This window comes from Cricetulus griseus, chromosome 2 (assembly GCF_003668045.3).
Source record: "Cricetulus griseus strain 17A/GY chromosome 2, alternate assembly CriGri-PICRH-1.0, whole genome shotgun sequence".
Taxonomy (NCBI): Eukaryota; Metazoa; Chordata; class Mammalia; order Rodentia; family Cricetidae; genus Cricetulus; species Cricetulus griseus.
This window is the reverse complement of record NC_048595.1, coordinates 243,849,240-243,866,584: the sequence shown is the minus strand read 5'-3', so window position 1 is coordinate 243,866,584 and position 17,345 is coordinate 243,849,240. Positions and strand designations below refer to the sequence as shown.

At 39.3% G+C, this 17,345-nt stretch overlaps 1 protein-coding gene across 2 annotated transcripts in view; it reads left to right on the top strand.

Moving 5' to 3' along the window:
• Positions 1-17,345, top strand: part of Enpp1 (ectonucleotide pyrophosphatase/phosphodiesterase 1) — a 58,499-nt gene that overhangs the window by 20,967 nt on the left and 20,187 nt on the right. For both annotated transcript variants that reach the window (XM_027402915.2, XM_027402913.2), the window contains exons 2-11: positions 4,028-4,100; positions 5,376-5,492; positions 6,726-6,851; positions 8,450-8,510; positions 10,436-10,533; positions 12,620-12,699; positions 12,858-12,977; positions 13,626-13,735; positions 15,531-15,596; positions 16,185-16,257. In XM_027402915.2, the coding sequence (XP_027258716.1) occupies positions 4,028-4,100; positions 5,376-5,492; positions 6,726-6,851; positions 8,450-8,510; positions 10,436-10,533; positions 12,620-12,699; positions 12,858-12,977; positions 13,626-13,735; positions 15,531-15,596; positions 16,185-16,257 (924 nt within the window). The remainder of the gene's footprint in view (positions 1-4,027; positions 4,101-5,375; positions 5,493-6,725; positions 6,852-8,449; positions 8,511-10,435; positions 10,534-12,619; positions 12,700-12,857; positions 12,978-13,625; positions 13,736-15,530; positions 15,597-16,184; positions 16,258-17,345) is intronic.

Sequence of the window (17,345 nt, the reverse complement as noted above, 5' to 3'; positions counted from 1 at the left end):
TCTCACTTAAGGTACAAGAAAACCCAATGATTTAGTTAAGGACCCAAACTAAACAAGCAGGAAACTAAAAAATAAATGCCCTTAATGTATAGGCAAAACATTTCAACAGCATTGCTTTTGCTTCATGTATCTCAGTTTTCTAGGATAAGTTTATTTTTCTATATTTTTCAAGAAAATATCAAAATATAAAAGTGTCTGAATTGTTTCAGAGGTAAATAAAGTTTGGCGAATGGCTGGAGAGGTGGCTCAGTTGTTTCTCTTACAGGGGACTTGGGTTCGGTTCCCAACACCCACATGGTGCCTTCACAGCAATCTGGAACTCCAGTTCCAGGGGTCTGGTGTTCTCTTCTGGCCTCTGTGGGCACCAGGTGTGTATGTGGTATACATGCATACATGCAGGTGATACGTTTCACACACATGATAAAAGATATTCAAAATAAATGCTTAGTGAACTTTGATATCGAATTAAACTACTTTGAGAAGAAAACCAGACTGAGTCAGAATTTACAGTTCTGAAAATGTCCCAGGGGAAATTTCCCACTAAAATGATCTCAACTGAGTATGTTGTAATAGAGTAACAGATAGTGCCAACTCCTTCCTTCCTTCCTTCCTTCCTGCCTTCCTTCCTTCCTTCCTTCCTTCCTTCCTTCCTTCCTTCCTTCCTTCCTCCTTTCCTCCCTCCCTCCCTCCTTTCCTCCCTTTCTCCCCCTCCCTCCCGTCCTTCCTTTCTTTTTTTTGTGACTAAAAGGATATACGAAGAACGTTTATTTTGTTATGCTTCAATTCTGTGCTACACATTATGTTATAAAATATAAATACAAGCAACTTATTTTTCTGACAGTGAAGAAGAAATTATAAAAACAGAAGCATGTGCCTTGTGCTAATTAACAAGAGGACAGATGCTGCATGTACCATGGTCACTCTTTACATGGTTAAAGGGCACAGTTGAAATGCTGGCTGGCTATCAACTCTTTCCATCCTGTTCTTTTCCTTCCATCTCTCCCACACAAATACCCATGTCTATTTGATCCTATTTAGCTATTCCACCCACACTTTGACTCCCAAGTTTGCTTTCTGCTTTGTTGATTCTCCCCTTCTCATTCCTAGGCTGTGCCAAGTGTTCATCCAGGTTTCCCACCCCCTTCCCAGACTCTCATGCCATTTAGGTCCATTGTAATCTAGATAGGTCAGGCTGGGTGGCCAGAGTCTTGGGTCTCTCCCTCTTTGTCCCTGATCACTTAGTCTTCATCATCTCTGCATTTACAGCCACCCTTTCCCATAGCATGGATAGCATTCCCGTATCCCTTCCAGGACATCAGAGCCCTGCTGTGACTTCCTCACTCCCAATGATGCTCCTTGCTTAAGCAAGACTTTAACGGCTTCACTTCCACATTCTATAGCCCAGGCTCTTGTGTATGTGTGGGTGTTTTGCCTTTGTTTATTTTGGTCAGTCTTCTGCCATGTCTGTTTCTGAGGCTAACTCCCCAGGATGCTTCCCAAGTAGAGAAAACAAAAACGTGGCTTTAAAAAAGCAGTTTCTGCATTTTGTTGAGTTCAAACAGTGTTGAAGTAACTGTGCTTAGATAATGGTTCCCCGAATGTCACTGTGTATAGGTGGTGCTGCTTTTCCTGGTTCTCTGATATGTATAATTTCCCTTGCCACTGTTTAATTAAATAACACTGGCTTCTCAACAACATGGTCCGAATTTTAGGTATATTAACCCTGAGCAATTGCATGAGATACAGACTTTGTTGCTAGCTCAGCAGTGCATAGATTACTGTGTGAGTGACAGGTGTGTATCAGCAGTAGGCAGCCCTATCACAGATTTCAGAGTGTGTCAATGATTGCTGGACAGGCATCTCTTAGTCAGTTATGTATAGACAGCAGTGTGTGTTTGTACTGCTATCAGTTCGTGCCTACATGAGATTTTATAACAGTGGATGACTGAAGAGGCAGTTGAAGGATAAAAGAGTGAAGTGCAGAATCAACAGAAACGTGATGATGCTGAAATTGAAATTCTAAGAAATTATAAACGGAGTTTTGGAAGATGTGGTGTACTATGGGAATATTGATATTGTCAGCTTAGTGGATGAAGACAGAAAGCCAGAGGAATGGAGTGAAGGCTGCTTTATGGACATATATGAGGAGAGTGGCTGTGGCACTGAGAATGGGAAGTTCCTAGGGGAAGTGACAATAAACTCATGAAATGCAAATGTAACAATAGGATATCAACCTGAACTTCAAAAGGAAAATGACTCTTCCGCACAGAAAAGATCTGTATTTTGTAAGTTATGTGATATGTGAGAGGGAAATAAATACATAAGTACTGTTCAAACTGTTCTAGATAGATCCTATAAAAAAACTCCAATTTCTATTGTTTTAATGTTTGAAATGACAGTGTATGAATATAGAATAGTTTTACAAGCTTCTCTATTTATATGGATAGTTCACAGTAGAAGAAATTTTGATGTTTTGAATAGATATATGCTAATTGCCTTTCTGTAGAATCATGTTTATATGCCCATTAGGGGTTCCAGAGAATTCTGTTAGTTCCCATTTCTGATACCTCATCTTGTCTATATTTACTTTCCATTCATTTCTTCATCTGATAATTCCCCATTTTTATGGACATGATAATAGTTCCCCTTTGTATAAAATATATACAAGATCCTCAGTGGAAATCTGAAACTTAGGATGGTCCTGGTCTCTCTGTCTCTCTCTGTGTGTGTGTGTGTGTGTGTGTGTGTGTGTGTGTGTGTGTGTGTGTGAGTGTGTGTGTATGTTTTTCTCTATTCAACTATTAAAGTCTATTTTAAAAAGTAGCCACATACTTATATCAAAACTGATAAAATATCATCAAAACAATAATAAAATAAAACAGCCATAACAGTATATCATAAAGTTCTGTGATGTGTCTCAAAGTATCTAATTGGTTTATACTCCTGTTTCTTGTGATGAGATACAGTGAGGTGGATAGTACAGGCACTGGGATGTGGTGTAGGCTGCTGCCAAAGGTTCCTTGAGTGTCGTGCTAGAGTACTGTGCCAGGAAATCTGAAAGTCCATGACTACTCTTGGAGTTGACAGATGGAATATGCCACATAGATACATGCAAAGATGTTGCAAGTCCGGGATGAGAGAGCACAATGACACATTCTCAGTGAACGTTTTGCTGAAATGCTCTGTGAACTGATATTCCAGGGTGCTTTGAAGGAAATGCCAGCCTGCAAAAATAAATAAATAAATAAATAAATAAATAAATAAATAAATAAATAAACCAAAAGGATTGTCTTGTGGATTATTTTTCTTCTTTGTCTTCTGCCTCTCAAAGTTTTCATTGGCCTTGGATGTTGCAAGCTCTGTCTACTTACTTTTAAATCTTAAAAGTAAGAATCACGGGGAGGGAGAAGGTAGGAAAATATTAACACTGGAAGGACTCTGAGAGACTGGTGTAGCCCAGCTGTCTAGTTTCATAGATGAACAAACAGGTACTTAGAGCTCTTAAGCTACCACCTCAGCTCATACAGCCAGCTCACAGAAACGTTCAGGTCCAGAATATGGTCCCCTTCACTTCCGTGACCATCCCTACGTGACCTACACAATACATCTGAGGGTGCTGTGTTCACTTTCGGCTTGCAAGTGAACGGCTAAGAGAGACCTAGAACGTTTCTAGACTGCAGGAGGGAGTTGAGTCTCTTAATAGATTTTCCTCTTTAAGGGTTACCATTTTTCTGGCTAATTCCTTTGTGTAGCCAAGTGTTTTCCTCGTTACATTAACTTTGGATGATTTAGAAATTTGCTGACATCTAAGTAAGTTTATCACCAACATTTGTCACACTCTCAGAGTAGTACATAAACCACGAGTGTATGGATTGGAATGTTCAAAAGGGTAAACTGGCCCCTGTGGCCAGCTGTCACATCTGGGAACACATTCACTAGCAAAGTCATAATCATTAAAAAAGAATGAAGTTTTTGGGGAAATGGAAGGATTTGGGGAGGATCTAATAGTCTTTTTCTTTCCTTACAGGTTTTGTCAGTATGTGTGCTAACAACGATTCTTGGTTGTATATTTGGGTTGAAACCAAGCTGTTCTAAAGAAGGTAATTAATACTATAGAGTATGGTATATTTGTGTGTGTGTGTGTGTGTGTGTGTACACTTACATCTGTGTGTATATGTGCATGCATGTGTATGTGTGTGTACACTTATATCTGTGTGTATATGTGCATGCATGTGTGTGTGTGTGTGTATTCATCATTACAGTGTGACTGAGACAACTGTAATCTCCATGTCCTGTGTGTACTTCACAGAGATTGAGAATTTGATAAATTTGATGCTGGTTTAAAAATTTTTCCTCAAGTCCTATCTTATTTCAGCCATGAAAAGTATTTTTGGCTATAAAATTTTATATTAAAATGTAGAATAAGCCCTGTGACCAAAATAACCAATTCCCCCCAATAGCAACAACAACAAAATACATAAACAAAAAAACAAAACCAAGAAGACATGACCAGAGGCTCCTGTATGGTGCCTATTGTCCTCTCTCTCTCTAACATCCTGATGAATGACTGGGATGATGTGGCCAAGCCCCAAGGAGTTGGTTGCTAAAGCAACTCTGGAGGTTACCAGGAGACAAGTTCGCATCTCTGGGTGACTAGAATCTCAGAGGGTTTTGCATTTTTCTGCCATTACTGGTTTCAAAATAGAAATGAAATCATCCCAAGTTGAGTTTTCCTGGTGTCAAGATCAGGATCTACGCAGCACTGAAAAATCACCATATAGGTAAAGGAAGTAAACCACAGGCAATTTCAGTGGTCATTCTTTTGATTCTGTAGTGTCTCTTCCTTTACTCCTTAGGGTTTCTTTGGTGACTCAGTTTTCAAAATTGAATACATTTGTGTCCTGTTCAACTACCCTGTTATTATACTATTACTTTTCTAAAATGTTTGGTGATTGGTTGATTTATGTCAATTTTACTGGCCTAGCTAGGACACCTTAGATACAAGTGAAAACTTAGACTTTCATGTTCACCCATGTAATCATACATGAAATGAAGTCATTTCACCTCATATCAAAGAAATTGAAAAAATAGCGATTTTAATCTGAGCTCAAGGGAGTGTGTACTGTTTTACCAGTTGCCAGATGCATCTGAAGTAACAGTGATTCCTGTGATGGGGCCTCCTTTCCTCAGACTGTGCTAGGAACGTTGGTTTTCCCTCACTCTAGAAATCATTGTTTCTCCTTGTGAAATTGCCTGGTTTCCAAACTGCAGGAGTGAGCTACTCTCCATGATGGCGTCTTGGCTCGGGGTACCTTAGTTGGTGCATGCTTTGGAATTTTGTGATTGGCAGCCTCTAACTTGTTCATAATTTTCAGTAAAAAGCTGCAAAGGTCGCTGCTATGAGAGGACATTCAGCAACTGTCGCTGTGACAGCTCCTGTGTCAACCTTGGGAACTGCTGTCTGGATTTCCAGGAGACCTGTGTGGAACCAAGTAAGTGTGGTAGGGTCACAGGCATCAGGGAAAGGCCACAGGGACGCTGTGCATTTAACAGGTCTGTGATTTGGCTAACTCAAATATTTTTTCTAGACATAAATTTACTCTGTCTGTCTATCTATCATCTATTTTTTTGAGTCAAAGTCTCACTATGTAGTCCTTGCTGGCCTGGAACTTGCTATGTAAATCAGACTGGACTTGAACTCACAGAGATCCACCTAACTTTTCCTGTGGAGTACAGAGCTCAAAGGCTTGCTCCACCAGCTTCACCATGTCCAGCATCTTTTTTTTTCTTTTCTTTCTTTCTTTTTTTGTTTGTTTTGTTTTGTTTTTTGCTTTTTGTTTTTCGAGACAGGGTTTCTCTGTGGAGCTTTGGAGCCTATCCTGGCACTCGCTCTGGGGACCAGGCTGGCCTCGAACTCACAGAGATCTGCCTGCCTCTGCCTCCGGAGTGCTGGGATTAAAGGCGTGCGCCACCAACGCCCAGCTTTTTTTCTTTTCTAATTTAAAATCTACATGTTTTCTACTTTAGCCTTTGCATTTCAACACCTTGGGAAAAATATTCACTTAATTCATATTTGTTAAACATTTTATGCCAAACAAAATTGTGTCTGTTTTTCATGGATGCTAAAATCTCTGTGCCTTAATTTACATTTAAACTAAGTCCTAAACGGATACTTAAAAAATATGAGAATATTTTCACTAGGGACCTATTACAGAAAGAATTCTTGGCTATTCACTGAATTACTGAACATTTTAAAATAAAGCCACCAAGACAGGAGAAAGTGAGATTAGGAAGGGATCAAATTTATATATATTGACACCAGAATCTTGCTGTATATCCCTGGTTGGCCTCCAACTTGGCATTCTCCTGCCTATGCTTCTGGGGGAGTACTGGTCAGATTATAGTTGCTTATTGCCATGCATCCTTTTAGATTAAGCTTTGAGAACCCTGACTCTCACTTCGGGGCCCGCCAAGGTTTTCTTATGTTTCTACAATCATGATGATGTGCCCCAGTTGAAAGACAATGAAATCCCAGGTTTCTAGTGACTATAATGATGTGTTCCTGCATGTTTACCAGCTGTTAGCTCAGAATGGCTTGGTGGCTGCAGAATCTCGGGACTCAGTTATAAAATTGACCCTCGTCCTCATGTCCGAGAAGGTGATGATTCCACCGATGTGTTGAATTTGAACTGCAAACTTACTTTTTTTTTAATGTTGCTTTCTAGCATACCTATGGACTTGCAACAAATTCAGGTGCGGTGAGAAGAGGTTGTCCAGATTTCTGTGCTCTTGTTCAGATGACTGCCAGATTCACAATGACTGCTGCATCAACTACGTCTCTGTGTGCCAAGGTCAGACTTCCCTACACCCACTGGGATCTCCAGAACCCTGGCATCTTCCAGGGCTTTCGGGGGCTTTTGCATAGGCATTGTTTTTTATACTAGCACTGCAGTTCTTTTCATTATAGTATCAGTTATATCGATGGGCAGGCTATAACTGCTGAAAAAGACTTGTAAAAACTTTTACTACAAAATGGTGCAAATGTATACATGAATTGAGAATGTGTAATTTGTCACCCAGCTTAATGACAGTTACCGTCCATGCATGTTTGACCTTATTTTACCTGCGCCATTCTTCTATTCTTTTTTTCCAAACACCACCCTCCCCATGCCATTTAGATAGTGCCTTAATACGTAATAGTGTACTTGTGTAAGGATCCACTTCCAGATCAGGCTGACTTTTATGTCCCAGGTTTCCTTGTAACAGAGGGTGCCATGCATTGCCAGAGCTGGTGCAAAATTGATTTGATGTGGTCACGTGCATTCAGGGTGGAATGGCTGTAGACATTCAAAATTACTTTAAGGGTGCTGACAGTACTATAATGTTTTGTAACAAGTCTTTCTCTGTACCACCAGCTCCCAAATAATGACATAGATGCTTATTATTAACTATAAAAACTTGTCCATAGTTTAGGCTTGTCCCATTAGTTCTTATAACTTAAATCAAGCCATTTCCTTTAATCTATATTCTGTTGCATTGCTCATTACCTCATCTCTCCATGCTGCTCATGCTGCTTCCTCTGTATCTGGCTGGCAGCTCTGCCTTTCTTCTTCCAAGAGTCCTCTCTGGCTCTAGAAGTCCCACCTACACCTCCTGCTTAGCTATTGGCCATTCAGCTTTTTATTACACCAATCACAGCAATCCAGTTTCACACAGTGTACATATATCCTGCAACAATGTTTTGTTCAAGAATTACAAGGTTTCTTGAAATCTCTAACAGAACCTAACTCTAGATGAGAGTGAACTAAGCCACCAAAGTCCCAATTTTGTAGAGTGTCTGTAGGTTAGAAATTCTGCCTGAAAATATTAAGACTTAGAAAAGGAAAAGGATGTCTCAGTTCTCACACGATGGCTTAGTTGTCCCTGTATCCAATGGAGACAACTTGAAGAACCTGTGAGGATACTCCAGTCCATTGGCACTAAGTTCCTTATATGAAATGGCATAGCATTAGCACAGAACCTGTGTATATCATCACACATACCTTAAAATGCTCTCTAGTTACTTACAGTACCTATAAATGCAAGTGTTCTGTAAACAGTTGGTATATATGCCACTGTTTAGGAAATAAACTGTAATGTTCAATATGGATGCAATTCAAAAAAACTTTCAATCTGCAGTTGGTTGAATCCCTGGGTGCAGAATATCCAGAGACAGAGGGATGATTAGTAGTATATTTAAATCTTGCAGTTATGTATTTTGGTTTCTCTCTGGTGTAAAGTGTTATTGTGAAACAGAGTAACTCTCTGTATTCATATTTCTCTACTGTCCATGCCTCATGATGTCTGTTTGTTTGGCTTTGGGGAATCTATGTGCTGTATCTGATAAGCATTGCATTCCTGCCATTATTAAGTGTGCTCACTTTATTTTATTTTTCTGAAAATATTCCAGAGAAGCAAAGTTGGGTAGAAGAAGCATGTGAAAACATCGATACGCCACAGTGTCCAGCAGAGTAAGACCATCTTCTAAGACATACATAGTTTTTCCTTCTTTAGAAGGGCCTTTTTTTCTTACTAAATTAAGATTAAAAATAGTAATAAGTCATTGGCTAATTAAACATCAGTTTTCACCAGACGTTGTGTTCACTGCTGGTTCTGCAGAGGACCGTGGTGTGAACCCGACTCTGGAAACTAGGAGAAAGAGACATACCATGAATAACAGAATTTGTTATCCATGACTACTGGTGGTGTGGTATTTGTAACCTTCTTTGGAAGCAAATATCGTAGCTCTCTTTTGGGAGTTTTCATGTTGAACTTGTAGCAAATTATGGTTCTTTTAATTTTTTTTGCAATTGCATACATTTTGGAATAAATAACACATCTATGAGAGAAAGCTACATGAGTTTTATAATTGATCTGGGTCCTTTATTGAACTATTTATGTGAAGAAATAAATTCTTTACCAGTATAAAATAATGTCCTCCAGACTTTAAAACACATTAAATCTGTATTTTTGCCTGTTTTCTTCATATGTGTACTTCATTTTATCATACAACTTTTTGGTTTGAAGCAGTAGTAATTAGAACAAAAACTAAACCTAATCTAAATAGTTTCTCATCACAAGTTTTTTTTTTTAATGGGGAGTTCCTCTCTAAGCTGTTTGATTTTTGTTTTCTTAATGTAGAGATGTACTAAAAATTTAGACTTGCTGAATTTTTCTTTCTAAGCATTGATCATTGTTCGAAATGTAATATAAGCCCTTTAGTGGCAAAAACAATTCCTACTATAGTTTAGAGCATAATATTCTGGGTATTTTTATGTCAGAATATTTACCTGGTGGTCCACTAACCTGCTATTATGTTTCTTGTTTATTGACATAATTGTGTGTATTCGCTGAGACTATACATGGTTAACTATGATCTCCTGGAGAGCTATGTTCTCCACAGTAGTTACTGAAGGTTGTAGAGCAAAGCTCTTCTTTTGGTGTGGTCACTTATAGGTCTGGCTGTGAGGTTATAATGGGAGGTTTGAGAAGCTGAGATAAAGAAAGCACTTGCCCTCGGATTTTAAAGTACTGAGAAATGGTCTGGGGGAAGTGTGTACATAGTTAGCTAGTAATGCAACTTTCCTACCATTATAAGCAAACCCGAAACAACATGATTTCTGAGCCATGACTGCTTTTTGGAATCCACAGCCATTCTCTTTTGCCAAGTTCACCAAGTATGTGGTGTTCTTTTCAGCTTTCTGTGTCACACATCTTCTGTGTCTTTCTCTGTGAACATCCCTAGCTATATATCATGTCGATGCTCGATGCAATATTTCTCAAGCTTCTGTACCATGTAGTTATCTGTTTGAAATATATTGAACTTAAAAAATTAAATAAGGCCACGGATTTGGCTTAGTGGGAAAGCACTTGTCAAGCATTAGTGAGGACCTGGGTGAGGCTGTCAGCCTATAAAAGGAAAGCAACAAAAGCCAAACCAATACGTATGCTTTATGACTAATGAAGCACCATCTACTGAAGGTAAGACAGAAGTTTGGAAAAATGTAGTTTAGGCAAGGCTATTTTTTTAAATTTATTTTTGTAGGAAGTATGAAAATCCTATAATGTGACAGTGGCATTTGACCGATCTTTTAGAATGGCAGGAACCATGATTGAAGTTTTTGTGTGGTAGCTTGAAATGGTATGGATTCTTTAAGTATTATTGATGATACATGCATGCGAATTACTCTTTGATAAAATATGTATATAAATATAAATACAAATATAAATGTATGTAAGACATTCTCTTGGGTCTTCTTGCTGACTTTTTGGCCTACCTAAACTGCATGCTGACTGACTGAGAAGCCTTCCCTCTGGTAGAGCCAGGGAGAGGCCATCTTTATTGGCTGTGTCTTTGCTTTGCCTCCTTACACATTTTTCTTTTTCTCATTACCAGGTTTGACTCACCTCCTACTCTCTTATTTTCTTTGGATGGATTCAGAGCTGAATATTTACACACCTGGGGTGGATTTCTTCCTGTTATTAGCAAGCTGAGTGAGTAACTTCAGAATTGAGTCCTGGAGGGTCACGACTTTGGAGATGGGTGAGGGAGGCAGCCTTGTCTTGGAAAAGTACTGTGTAAGCCTCTCACTAGTTTACCAAACTTCTCCATTACACGGCAGTAAACCCATGACAGCACTGGTCGTGATATTGTAGATCTTTGAAAATTTCCCTGAAAATACTTCCAACTTAACCAGTTTTCCTAGTGTCTTAACCTTTGACCATGGCTACTCATATTTATTCTTTTTGAGAATTTTGTGTTCTTTGGAAAAAAATTATTTAGTGATGGCCTGAATATTCATGTTAAAATAGAATCTCAAAAGCTGAAAATCTGAAAACTAATATACTACTCATGTAGGGTACAAAAGTGGTCAGCTAGCCTCTGCTATTGTTTGGGGCAAATTGAATATATTTGGGTCAAATTGAATATATGTCCAATTCCATCTTTTCTATTTTTGAGACAAGGTCTTGTGTAATCTAGGCTAGCCTTAGAAGAGCTGTGTAACCAAAGATAGCCTTGACTTCCTGATCTTCTGACCTTCACCTCCCAAGTCCCCAGGTTACAGGCATGCAGAGTCATGCCCACCTTCAATTTCTTTATCTTAAAGAGTTATTGAAAAAAACTAGTCTCCAAATTACTGATGAAACAAGATAGTCTTTTCTTAATGTTGGAACTAAAGCTTTAAATCTGGTTATTAGTCAGCTATGGCGTCATCATTGGAAGAGGGAAGGGCATAAATGAATGTGACATGTGTTAAGACTTTGTTAGTTGTTAGTGCTTAACAGTTGCTCTAGTGTTCTATGGGCCTGAAATATAAGTAGATACCTGCACTTATCTGCAGTACTCTTCTGGGATTCTAAAATATCTCCCAGACAAATACATTATGTTGTTTTAAATATAAAATTAAACTACTCTCAGCAAATGCATGTGCATATCATCATTCCGTGTTAATTTAAAATTTTAAGTTTTTAATGGCTACCTGGAAGATAACCTTTTTCAAATACGATACTTGACATAAATCAGGCTGTGGACTTGGTAGGTTTTGGCCAGCCCTTTGACCCTTCCTGAGGAAACTTGTCTCCAAGGCCCCTGCATAGCTCCTGAATTCAAAGTCAAGGAGCTGTCAGCACCTATGTGTGACATTTAAACAGAATCAAGGCTTAGTTAGCTTAAACTGCAGCACTGGGTAACTGGGTGTGGTGGGTGGGTGGGGGGTTGAGGTTGGTGACTTAGAGCCCTTAGGATGGTCATACATATGCAGGCACACACAGATCTGGGGAACATTTTCAGATACTGTATTTGAAATACTGGAAGCCTCAATTGTATGTTCCTCCCCCAACAGTAGACAGTGCAGAAAGTGAGACACAGAGCTAACCCAGGAGGACATCCACCAGCAGTGTCTGACTCCTAGGCTCTCCTTGACTCATATGCCTTCTGGTTTTGAAGTAGCTAACAAGCTCATTTCTGGATGGCTGGTTCGTGCTTTATAGTCTGGGACAATGTCATCTCAACTGCTGCACCTTTTTAATCTTCATTTGCAGACTAGCTGAGAGTGTCGCCTCTTTTCCTTACACTTATTATAATTTAGCTATTTGGTCACTAAGTATGAAGATCTTATAAGCATCATGTTATTACAAATTGTCCTTCTAGAATTGATAAATGTAGGCAAACTGCTTAGTTGGCTCAATCACTTGTTTACTGTTTTGTGACAAAGAAAAGGTCTGGAGATGTGGCTCAGATGGTAGAGTGCTTGGCCAGCACTCGTGAAACTCTGGGTTAAATCCCTGGAACTGCATAAACCAGGCACCACGGTGGATAACTATAATCCTAGCACGGAGGAGGTGGGTGCAGCAACCAGGAAGCTCAAGTTCTCCTTTGCTGTACACCAAACTTGATGCCATCCTGGGTACGTGGAAGTGAGGGAAAGAGAGAGAAATAAATAATCATACATTTTTATCATTGTAGTAATGGTGTTACTTTTCATTTGTTTTGAAGTTTGATGGCTGCTTGCTCTGCATCCTGGGATAATTACTTCCTATGATATGCCTAATAGCAACATCTGCTTTTTTTTCTGTCTAGAAAACTGTGGAGCATACACTAAAAACATGAGGCCTGTATACCCTACAAAAACATTTCCCAATCATTACACCATCGTCACGGTGAGTGGGCATTTCGTCTTTTTGTGTTCGTATCAGGGGGATATAATTGAAGCATTGTTGCATTGTTCAAGAGAATAATTCAATTTCAGATCAGCGAGATCAGAATGAAATAATTTGTTTTGCAATGTGAGCTATAATCTGCAATCAATCTTCCTTAGGGACTTTATCCAGAATCCCATGGCATAATAGACAACAAGATGTATGACCCCAAAATGAATGCTTCTTTCTCACTGAAAAGTAAAGAGAAATTCAACCCTTTGTGGTACAAAGGACAGCCGGTAAGCTGCTTGTTATGGCTACTGAGATGGTTTGTTAATCTTACTTATTTGAATCAGAAAAAAAATAAACCAATGCCCTGGGAATTTTAGCAACCTATTTGATCTCCCTGCACCCCTGGCCACCCTTCTGTAGTCCAGGCCAATGTTGATACTCCATGTGTACGTATGATTGCATAGTTTAAGATCAGTTAACTTTAGAGATAGATTTGGGTTATGCTGTCCTCCTTCTTCCCTCCCTCCCTCCCTCTTTTTCTCTTTTCTAGCTTGAGTCCTCTCTCTTCTAGTACTCGTTGTTTGGCATGATAGTTTTTTATTAATTAGCACTTACCTTTATATGCTTATGGTGCACAGTGTGATAATTTGATGCGTGTACACACTATGTAATGATCAAACTAGTGTAGTTAATATTTTCAGCTTCTCAAACATTTGACTTTTGTTAAATAATATGGAGTGATGCTAAGGTGCTAGATATTTTAACTCCCATGGTTTGCTGCTATACTTCGCATACATGGTTATTGTAATCTTACTGCTGGAGCTTATTTACCTTGAAAACATTGCATCATCAGAGAAGAATGCATTGATAATGCTCTCTGTCTCTTCAGAAATTAATGCTTTCATTATCTAACTTCCTTCCATTTTCTTCCCCAGATTTGGGTCACAGCTAATCGTCAGCAGGTCAAATCTGGCACATACTTCTGGCCAGGATCAGATGTGGAAATTGATGGAATTTTTCCAGATATCTACAAAGTGTATAATGGGTAGGTGTAGAGGAACCTTTCCTAGGTTTTGTGTATAAAACAACTTATATTTCTCTTGTACTCTTCTTTTTATTTTGTCCTGAGTTCCAACATTTGAATGATACTGTGAAGTAAAGGTCTTTAGGATAAAGACTTTTTAAAACAACAACAACAAAAAAAACAAACAAACAAAAAAACCGGAGTTTAGATGGATGATAAATACAAAGTAAAACAAGACCAGCATTTTGTAGAAACACAGATAAAATGTGTTCAAATCCTTGGGCAGGGATTTAAGAAAATGAGGTAATAATGGGCAGGTTGGTATAAGACTTTGTTGTAATTCAAGTGGCTAGGCACTGAGGCAGGATGGTTGAGTTCCAGGCCAGCCTAGGCTACAGAGTGGGATCAAGGCCAGCCTATGTGAATTCAAGGCCATCCTGAGTTTCATGCTCAGTCTCTGTTTCAAATAAAGTAAATTAAAAAAAAATAAAGAAAAAACACACACACAGAGAAGGAAGGAGGGAGACAGAGAGAGAGAAGGGGGGGAGGGAGGGGGAGACTGAGGGGGAGGAAGAGAGAGAGGGAGATAGAGAGAAGGAGGGACAGGGAGGCGGGGAAGGAGGGAGGGAGGGTCAAGGGAGAAACAGAGCTCCGAGCATAGAGGCACTACATGTTTTATCTCTAGGAAGCAACAGAACAAGACAAGGAAGCACAGACGCAGTAAATCATGCATAGGTAGGAGCTACTGAAGGGTGGAATTTGGAACACTGTTGAAAAGAAGATTGTTACATCTTTGTATTTCCATTTCTAAATTACTTCAATATATTTGCTGTCTAATATAAGGGCTATTAACATAGCCTCTCTGATTTTCAAAATCATACATACATTTTAAGGAAGACTTCTTTTGGTTGATTTTAGCAAAACTACCAAAATAGTTCCTTTTATACTTTTGAAATTTATGATGAAACAACAATACAATATACCTGAGAGAGTCAAAAATGTTGACAAATCCTAGGCTGGGAAAGGATGGTATTTCTTTGGTCATCTCATGCTGTGTGGTCTGTGTGCTTCACAGAAGCAGAGAGTGCTGTCTGTCCCTCTTGCTGCTTGCCATGGTTTTCCTCTCTTAGATTGAGATTGTCAATGAGCTCTGATGAGCTGACCTTCACACTAGCCTGGGTGAGTCCACAGATTAGTGAGGGATAAACTAGATTTCCAAGATGTAATGAAGATCATAGTTGATTGTATGTGGGTGTTGGGGAGAACTGTGGACTATGCTAACAAAACTCAGTGTTCAGAGGAAGCAGAACTAATTTCATTAAAGGAAAGTTTCCTGGAGGACTGTTACCTGCTCTCCCTGTGTCTGCTTCCCAGTCACCAGCGAGTGAGTCCTCTGAGGCATTAGCTAGCTCCTCATGTGACAGTGACTGTTTTCAACTGAATGTATAATACCTCAAAAGAAGACAAGAAACAACTCCTTAAACCCAGTCACAACTTTTTTTTGTATAAAGTTAAATTCTGGTCTTCATTAGAAAAGCAAATTTAAGTTTGAAAATAACACTTGGGGGGGGGGTGTAGGGTCTGTGGGGCAGGGTCTTTCTCTATTGTCCAGCCTGACCTCAGACTACATTATTTCTGCATTAGTTTCTTGAGCACTGGAATCACAGGATGGCAAATAAATCTCAAATAATTTCAAATGCAGTAGGTGTCTTGGCTTCCTTTGGTTACACTTAATATTATTTCCAATGAGAAAAGTATTTACGTTTGATATAGAGTTATTGCAGATTTGTTTCAATTTGCTTATCTTTAATTGTAGGTCAGTACCATTTGAAGAAAGAATTTTAGCTGTTCTTAAGTGGCTGCAGCTTCCTATCTCTGAAAGGTATGTTTTATAGATATTGTATGCTTCTAACAAACTGACAATAACAAAACTGATGTCTTTTTTTTTCAAGACAAGGTTTCTTTGTATAGCCCTGGCTATCTTAGAACTAGTTCTGCAGACCAGACTGGCCTCAAACTCATAGAAATCTGCCTGCCTCTGCCTCCCAAGTGCTGGGGTTAAAGGCTTGTTCCACCACTGCCCAGCCAAAATAGTTTATTTTATGTGCATTGGTATTCTGCCTAGATGTCTATGGGAGAGTGTCAGATCCTTTGGAACTGGAGTTATAGACAGTTCTGAGCTGTCATGTGGGTGCTGGGAATTGAACTCTGGTCCTCTGTAAGAACAACCAGTGCTCTTATCCTCTGAGCCAACTCTCCAGCCCTTGCTCTGATGTCTTATATCCAAAGAAACTGAGAAATGCTGGCTTCATTTTGAAGAATCCCAAGCTTGTAAATAATTCCTCAGAACTTTAGTAATGTTACCCTGGTGCTGTAGGATTTTTAATCAGGATCAACTGTTGAATTATTCTTTCCATTCTGTTTTTCAATGTGTTCGTAAAATATTACATTTTGATACTGTTTGATTTAGACCACACTTTTACACTCTGTATTTAGAAGAACCTGATTCCTCAGGGCACTCACACGGACCTGTCAGCAGTGAGGTAAGTTCATTCTTATCTGTGTATGTTTGCCTCATTAAGCTTAGTGTCCTTGGAGTGGGCTTCTAGAATATTGTGTAAGGTACTATGATTTCTGGAAAGTAAAATGCTGTAGTTTATGGAAAGAGGGAGTATTACATAAAATTCTACTTAACCAAAGAGAACAACTTAAACAAAACAAGAGCTAAGAGCTGGTATTGATTACATTTTTACAGTGCTAAATTGAACTGTTGAACTAAATTGTGAATTTTCAATTCTGTTTTTTTTTTTTTTTTCAAGATAGGGTTTCTCTGTGTAGCCCTGGCTGTCCTGGAACTCGATCTGTAGACCAGGCTGGCCTTAATCTTAGATATCTGCCTGCCTCTCCTCCTGAGAGCTGGAATCAAAGTCATGCACCATCACTCCACCTGACTTTTCAATTCCAAATCTTTTCTCTACTCCATATCCTCTCTCTTTGCCCTCAAACTTGAGTGCTTTTGGAGAAGTCTTTCAGTATCCAAGTCTCCAAATTTGTATGGAAGTGTCAGGTAGTGAGCCTCGTGTCAGAAATAGCCTCTTCTCCTTCTCAGATGACCCTATCCTGCCTGAGAGCTGTGCTTCTAACAAAGCTAGGACTTGAAAGGATGGAGGATGCTACCAAAAGTACAGAACCAGGCCAACAGCATTGTTTATGTTAGTGTGACACTGGAGATGGGAACCAGTAGCCTAGGGAGAAAAGATCATAATGTCTTGTGTGGCCAGCCGAGGTTTAGGAACTTAGCCAGGATCTGGCCACATTCACTGTAGTTTGTAGTTTAAAGCAACACTTAAGAGCCTTCACAGCTCACATTGCATGTCATTTGCATAGCGAGATGTGACATTTGCATATCCTGGAGTGCAGCAAACATTAGCCCCCAAGGTGACTTGAGCTTCTCTGTGTTTGCATGTTCTGTTTCCTTCTGATACATGAATTCTTTGCTATAGCCCAAGATGGGCATAGAAACTCAGGACTTGGGAATCCTGTTGGGCATAAGAAGAGGAAGAGGGGGTGTTGTCTAGGTATCTGTTGTCTCCTATGAGTCTAGACTACAAGCCCTGCACCCCAAATTCGT